This window comes from Rhagoletis zephyria, unplaced genomic scaffold (genome assembly GCF_001687245.7).
Source record: "Rhagoletis zephyria isolate East Lansing unplaced genomic scaffold, Rhagoletis_zephyria_1.1 Rzeph_scaffold_00044, whole genome shotgun sequence".
Classification (NCBI taxonomy): Eukaryota; Metazoa; Arthropoda; class Insecta; order Diptera; family Tephritidae; genus Rhagoletis; species Rhagoletis zephyria.
In genome coordinates, this window is record NW_016157128.1 from 184,395 (window position 1) to 192,639 (window position 8,245).

The window sequence follows — 8,245 nt, forward strand, 5'->3', positions numbered from 1 at the left end:
TCACGTACTTCTTCAAATCGTTATATCCCGTTTTCTGCCCTTCGTAGAGACTTCATCTTAACGTCGTTTTAAAGAAAAAGAAACGGGCTTAACATTTCTATATATAAGATGGTCAAGATTTTCCTAAAGCTAACATAGCTATTAGCAGTTGCACATTTTGAAGTTGATTTGCATGGTGAAGACCAGTAAATTAGGGATTTAAAATTATACCATCCTAATCCTTGTTTAATTCTCTATAAAAAACATGCTTAAAAAAGGGCGTTTTTCAAGAACTATTTTTAAAATAATTTTCTTTATGACGAGGTGGATACTTTGTGAGAATAAACATTTTTTTTAATTTGTTTTCGAAAACTTATGTTGAGATATATTTAGTAAGGTGTTAAACATCGAGTTTTTGCAAGAATTTAAATTGTATTGCAGATTCCAATAGAATACCTATCCAGGTATAATATTTGTACGGCAAGATTTTTCTTTAAAGCGACCAACCCCAAAAAGTTGTGGATCAAATATTTTTAAAGAAGCGATATCCTGCCGAAATCCGCAATAAAATCTGCGTTTTGCAAACTTTAGTCCTACATTTGCCACGCCCATTCCTAGAGAAAAATTTTGCCATACAAATATTATATCTGGATAGGTATTCTATCGGAGTTCTCAATAAAATTTTACTTTTTGCAAAACCCCGATGTTTAACATCTTACCAAATGTATCTTAACATAAGTTTTCGAAAAAATACAAATAATTGTTGATTCTCACATAAAGAAAAATATTTAAAAAATAGTTCTTGAAAACCCCCAATTTTTTTAAACCACCTTTTTTATAGAGAATTAAACAAGGATTACGATGCCATAATTTTAAATACCTAATTTACTGGTCTTCACTATGCAAATCAACTTCAAAAAGTTCAACTGTTAACAGCTAAGTTAGCTTTAGGACAATATTGATCATCTTAAACATAGAAATGTTAGTAGAACCCGAGATATAACGATTTGAAGAAGTACATGATTAGTCAAAATCACGAAAAAATGCAAACTTTGACAGATCATATCTCCGAAGAAAAAAAAAGAAGAAAAAAATTCCTCGAACACGTGTTAGCTTATATCATGTATAGAACCCACAAAAAAAATTAGAAGCGAATCGGATACATGACATAATTCTTTTTACGAAATCCGTCCGACTTAAAAAAGAATGGCTCAATTATAGAAGAGACATTTTAGCATTCCTTTGCTATTTCCCTTTCGTTTATTAATTTTTCAGGAAAATTTGACAAAATTTCATCAACATTTTGAGTTGACTATATTTTGATAAAAAAAAATTATAAATATTTTTTTTTTAAAAAGAAAATAGCCAAAACCTACTAAATTGTGTCTTCCCTATTTACATTCCCGCCACATATGATTTTATTAAGCAATGCAATTTATTTAGATATGGTATCAAATTTCGATTATTTTAATTTTGCGTGTTGTCAAATAGGCCAAAACAGCAGAAATCTGCAAAATATGCAAATGTGACTTAAAGAAATGTAAACAAAAGAAAGTGAATTTATGTAGGTGTACTTCGTTTTAACATTTTGTCACATATGTATGTATGAAGAAGTTATTGGCATACAATGTATGTATGTAGGTTAATTGCCAAGATAATCTTGTTGATCTAACACATGTAAATTAAAAAAAAAAACAGTAGAAGCTTGGGTTGGGAAGAACACACCCTCAACAAGTAATTTGCATACCGAAACTAACATATGTATGGGTATATATGTATATATTTATGTATGTATTCACAAAACAAAGAGATAACCTAGAAAACTGAAACATTGTCTCTAGGAAAAGCTCTAGACAAAGGGATAAGACAGACGAAAAAATCATTAAAAATGACCGAAGAGATTTCCTTTGATATTATGTCGTCGGCCGAGTGAAAGATCGCCCTATCTCAGCAAATGGCTGAAGAACGCCCTATTTTAGAATTTGTTTCAATACCGCCATATCTCAACATATTTTCAATATAATTTCAGTTGAGTTTACGCAGTCTTTAACCAAATTCTGAGATAATGCATCCTTCAACCACTTGCTGAGATAGGGCGATCTTCCACTCAGCCGACGATGCGAATATTAATATTGATTTTAAAAGGAAGAACATCTTTTTAAAAAAAGAGGAAAAAAGTTAAAATAAATTTTTTACCGGAAAAGATTTGAACCACTTTTACAACATTTTCTGATGGAGAAAATAATTTTAATTTTACTTGACAGAAACTATTCTTAAAATTGTAGAATTATTTTGGAATGTAATGAGAAGAATTTCTTTCCAGTTTTTATTTTTAACGCCAACCTCCGTAACTGAATAGATTGCGTTGCGAGTTGACATTCAGTAAGTCCCAGGTTGATGCTAAGTCAGCGCAGTACTTACGTTTTTATCTTTTGACGAAAAATTCATATAAAATATTCTTCTATCAAAATTTCTTCAATCAGTTTGCAGTTCTCAAGAAAAAAAATGCTAGAGTATTTATTTCTTCAAGAAAAGCAAAATGGTTTTTCAACCAACAGAAATAATGAAAAATATATCTTGTGATTTTTCTTTAGAGCTGCAAATTAGTAATTAGGCAACCTAACAAAACCCAAAATAATTTTTTGTTGATTTTATTGCTAAAATTTCCCTTCCCTATATAAGAAGAATTCCTTTTGTATGTGCCAGAGTTAGAGTTGAGCGTAAGAGTTTCACTTATGTATTTTTTAATTTTTTAAGACGTATTTACGTTCTTTGAACATTGCTTCAAAAGCATACAAATACTCTGCCAATTAACAGCGGATTTAATGGTGTTTCGAATTAATTTCGGATTCAGTGATACCAATTATCGTAACGCCTACGATGGACTCAATTATATATGTATGCAGTCATAGCAGCCTTCAACCAAATTTAATCAATCCATATTGGCTCATAAATTATTCAGATCTCCCATTTTAGATTATAAAATGCTATAGAAAATTGTTCTCATTATCAGTTGCGATCCCGTACACTGAGAGAAGAAAAAATTTAGAATCAAAAAAAGTGCTAAATGAAAAAGAAATACGCATATGGCTGAGCACCAACCGTTTTGCACTTCACGCGTTTTCATAATCCTCCCGAGTTCTCCCTCTTTTGCAAATATATTCTAAATTGTCATACATTGTATCATATACATATGGGCATTTCCCAAAAAAGGTAAACCGAAAATGCAAGTAAATGAATTCAAACGGCTTTATAACTTGAAATTTCGTATTCAGATGGCGAAAAAGGGTTTTGGAAACGCGAAACGGTGGAGACAAGAACTGAAACAATTAAATAAAAAATTAAATTTAGTATGTGTTACTAAATTTGTATGGAGGAAATATCTGTCACGTCCGATATACATATCACGCCCGTTACCAGATTTTAATTCAACATTAAGTCAACAACGAATTGCTTCTGATTAGAAGGGAATTGGGTTTAACGGTCCATAATTTGACTTTATTTGAAGAGTGTTTAATAAAGGAAAACCTTACAGTATTGGCTGAGTTTTACTTATTTTTACATGTACTCTGAAATCACTAGTGTTTTCCGTTTGTTCTGTTTTCTGATTTTGTCGACGTCAGTGTTGCAAGCGCACCTAATTCTTTTGTCAACCAAAGGGCGGCTTAAAAGCTACACAACGGCAAATTTTTTTTACAAGTGACTTCAGTTTTCGTATGATTTATTTAACTCTAAAGTCGTACGAATGTCGCGTCCGTAACCCAGGATATGCCCATATGTTATTTTAGATTTAATCAACAAATTGTAAGCGCTACAAAATAATTGTAAAATTGTTGTGTTAGGATAAAGCTATGAAAGTATAATTTTTAAATAAGAACATTTTAAAACGATAATCAATTAAAAAGCATATATTTTTAATATGCGTTATTTCAATCAGTGAATTCATAAATTTTTTTTTTAATATTTCAACGCGTTTTTTTCTCTCAGTGTACGATTCCGAAATGACCATTTTTACTCAAACGTGCAAGATTTTAATGAAAAACTAGTAAAATAAAACGCTGTTGAGAGAGCAACTGACGCACTCTCCTTGTCAGAAGTTATTAATTTTAGTCAGGAGATTTTTTGCAAAATGCGCTTTGCTCAAGCATGTTGGAAAGAATGAATTTAATAATTTTTGTAAGTGGATTCCAATGAATTTGTAAGTATTTTTGGTTATTTACATGTGTGAGCTGAGTGGGTTTACATAAAAAATAAGTTACCTTTTTTACCAGAAAGCAATCCCGTATGTTTTAGTGTAACTCCCCCGCTCTGAGTGAAGTTTGTTTGAATTATAGGTTTAATAGATTCAGCCCGAGTTAGAAAGAATCAGACCTATTACACCATTTTGGTAGGTTTTTGAATCAGCTCTTCATGGTAAAGAAAGTCTTTCAGTGGCAACACTAAGGGCCGGTTACTCAATGTCTGGTTAACACTAATCTCCGTTTAAACATCATTATCGACGTGTTCGACTCCATACATATAACATGGAGTCGGTAAATATCTCTACTTTGAATATATGTATGTAGATGTTGCCTAGTCGCATCATTAGCCTATATGGAATATAAATAATACATTTGTATATTGACCGGTCTATCTCCGTTGTTGATGCCATTATTTCCGGCTCCGAGGAAGATACGACTTTCTGAATAGCACGCTTATATTATATATGCCCTCGTGTCAAAGAATACGACCACCACTGCATAAAATAATTACTTCAAAGCTGCGCATGTGAAATGGTTCTAAACCAGTGCCTAATCGTCTGGTTTTGCGCTGGCTTCAAACACTTTCGATTTTCTGTAGTGAATATAATCCCTAATCATTAAAAATGTTAAATTTTGACACGGCTTTAAGATAATCTGAAACATTAATGCATTTACACGGGAAAAATATTTGAAATTTGATTGAAATTACAAAAAAGTTTACACATACATATGTATTTTTAATCGCTTTTGTAATGTCGAAATTAGATAAAAATAAGAAGAGTGTTATTGAAAATTCTAGTTCGCTTACAATTTATAATCAGTATGAAGAATAGGTGTTGTAAAAAAAACTAATTTAACGGTAGCGTAACAGCGTGGAGGTAAGAAGTCAGCTCAATATGTTGCGCCATCAAAGAGAAAGTAGCGCAATAATGTGGAGGAATCTTGTAAATTTTAATAGATACATATATTTTTTATACCTGATGCCAAATAAAATTTTTAATTGGTAAGAACAAAAGTTGCGGTGAGTTTGTTTTTCGATGACTCCAAATAAGTATGACAAACGGTCGCATTTTATTTTGGCTCGCCGCAAATAAGCAACCCAAAGCATCCGCATGCGAGTGTAGGAAAAATAGGCCATAATGAGCTTTTGTGGTGAAGTCTCGCAATACACAATACAATAAATTTAATTGCAAGCTTGGCTCGCGTTTAAGGTGCCGGCAAATGAAATATCTACATACAATTAAATTTGAACAGGTAAAATTTTTCAGCTGTGAATATGTGTGTGGTTACTTTCATAAATTCTATTTCTATTCAAAAATAGGGCAGTCGTCAGTGAACAATCGTACACATTTTAGCCAATGGGCTGATGGAAGCGTCAGTTGGGCGAAAAAAAATAAAAATATAAAAATAAACTGAATCCATATAAACCTAAATCACCAGCTGGAGTGATGGCTCAGAACTATTTAAGCTTCGGTGTTGTCTAAAAGCGTCAGTGTTGTGTGAGAGCGCTTTGTGAATACGCGTAGAACACTGCTAAGAAAATATCCCATCGAGTATCGAGTATAAAAATGCCATCAAAAAGTTATGGTCTATTAGGCGCGCTAATCGTTATGCTAATCGTTGACTGGCCATGGCCAGTGCGAGTTGCGCGAGCGATGAGCATCTCCATGGAACGGTCAAACGGCAGCCAAGAGCTAATGAAGTTGAATGACACGGGCAGCTCGCTATTCCACTTGCCCACACAGCTGAATGAGTACGAAGTTTTGGAGGAACTTGGCCGCCTCACATTGGCCAGCATGAACCAGAGCGTTGATCCGTGCGAGGATTTTTACCAGTACGCTTGCGGCAACTGGAAGCAGGCCGACTTAGTGCCACAGCGCGCGCGAAATAATACATTTCTGAATGGCATACAGTACTCAGTAAACGAAATGATGGTCAAGTACTTGAAAAATGCAACCGACAAGGAGCTGAAGCTGAATAATGCGGAATCGAAAGCGAAGGCGTTTTTCGCATCCTGCGTGCGCATGAGCAAGGACATGTCCGTTGGTTATAGGCTACTTTTGGAAATGGAAGAATTCAACTTGAATTTGACGGACTTGAAGCGGACAAATGAAACGCTTGATTGGATCAACATAAACTTCCTATCGCAATACGGAATGTACCCCCTGCTGCCACTGAAGGTACATTACGAAACTGAGAGTCGCATGTTCGACGTGCTATTATCCACTTCGGGCAAAGTGCTGGGTAACTCCGAAGTAGTGGATCTTAAAAACCTGACAAGAGATTTTAAAATCGAAAATGAGAATGAGCTTAAGCAATTTAATGACGAATTTGAACTCGTTCTAGAGTTCGAGAAGAACCTCACTATGCACTCAGGCAGGCGCAACGAAACCGAAGTACTCTCATTGGGTGAGTTTAAGTTAAAGCACAAAGAAGATGCTTTGAATTGGACACGCTACTTCGATATAGCATTCAATGGTAGTGCCAAGAATGATTGGACGGTACAGAATACCATCGCGGATGTAAATCCACTGGCGCATTTTCTGCATAAAACCGACTTGGCAACGCTGCGCACGTACTTGAAATGGCGCACAATAGTAAAGTTCCACTACATATGGAAGTTCGAGACGAGTGACAACTCAACGGAGAGCAGCTGCCGCGAACACACCGAGCAGTACTTCAATTACGCGCTACTACCTTGGTTTATAGATAATGTTTACGATGCCGATCGCCGTGCAGATATTCTACAGCTAGCGAAGCACATAAAAGAAACCTTCTACGACCTCCTGGGCAAGTACACTTGGCTAGACGATGAGACGCGTTCGCATGCGAAGACCAAGTTGCGCGCCATGGACATTACAGTTGGCTACTCTGACGAAATGCGGCATCGCGAGGTCATTAACAAAGTGTATGAAGACGTGGAAATTGGCGACAATTGGTACAAAAATCTGCAAATGGTTGAGAAGAATCGTGCCAGAGTGCGCATGCGTTCGGTGAATAGGGCGATCATACCGCCACTAATGTCGACGCGCGATGTGAACGCTTACTATGCAGATTTTCTCAATTTGGTCTTTATTGGCATTGGCATCTCGCAGGCGCCTTTCTATCACTTCAAGTATCCACCCTCGATCAAGTTTAGCGGCATTGGCAACATCATAGGCCACGAGATGGCGCACGGGTTCGACTCCTATTGCTATCAATACAACTACGATGGAAAAAAGCAGAATTGGTGGACGGAGGCATCTTTGCGCAACTTTAAAGAACGCTACCGCTGTATGGAGTCGCAGTATAATAAATTCATTTTCCATGGTGTTCTTACAAATGGTACATTGACTTCGGGTGACAACATTGCTGACAATGTGGGTACGCGCATCTCTTATCATGCTTACCTTAACAGTTATGGCAATCTCGATGGCGACAAGAAGCCTTTACCCGGATTGAATTTGACGAATAAACAACTGTACTTTCTGAAGTTTGCGCAAACCTGGTGCAGCGGCAAAGAAGATGCCTACAAGGTACGACGCATGAAGACCGATGTTCATGCTTACGAGGAGTTTCGTGTCATTGGAACGCTGCAAAATATGCCGGAGTTCAGTGAGGTGTATAATTGTAAATTGGGTTCAGATATGAATCCTCTGAAGAAATGTGTGATATGGTGAATGAAAAAAGAGAAAATAAAGATAAATTATATGCAAGACATAGGTTTATATATAAAACCACTAGAAGACAGTCTTAATTTGAATTGAATTGAATATTGGCAGGGCAGTATCAGATAAAAGGTCACGTGTGTGAGTCACTGTAAATAATGATACAATAATAATAATAATAGATTGGCGCTTACACATACGTTAGTGCTTGGCCGAGCTTCTCCTCCGAATTGTGGCGTGCGCCTTGATGTTGTCACACAAAGGGGAGGGACCTACGGCGGTTGTATTTTTATGAGAAGCTATTTTTCATGGCAGAAATACACTCGGGGGTTTGCCATTGCCTGCCGTGGGGCGACCGTTGTTAAGAAATAACCTTTT

General features: G+C 35.9%; 1 protein-coding gene across 1 annotated transcript; it reads left to right on the plus strand.

Annotated features, from left to right (window-relative positions):
• The first annotated feature begins 5,788 nt into the window (after positions 1–5,788).
• Nepl7 (Neprilysin-like 7) lies at positions 5,789–7,879 on the plus strand. Its single transcript, XM_017621997.1, has one exon. The coding sequence runs from the start codon at positions 5,789–5,791 to the stop codon at positions 7,877–7,879; it is 2,091 nt and encodes a 696-aa protein (XP_017477486.1).
• The last annotated feature ends 366 nt before the right edge of the window (positions 7,880–8,245 follow it).

What these genes read in the sequence shown, in the direction of transcription:
- Nepl7 (XM_017621997.1), top strand. Translation starts at nt 5,789, where the DNA reads ATGCCATCAAAAAGTTATGGTCTATTAGGCGCGCTAATCGTTATGCTA.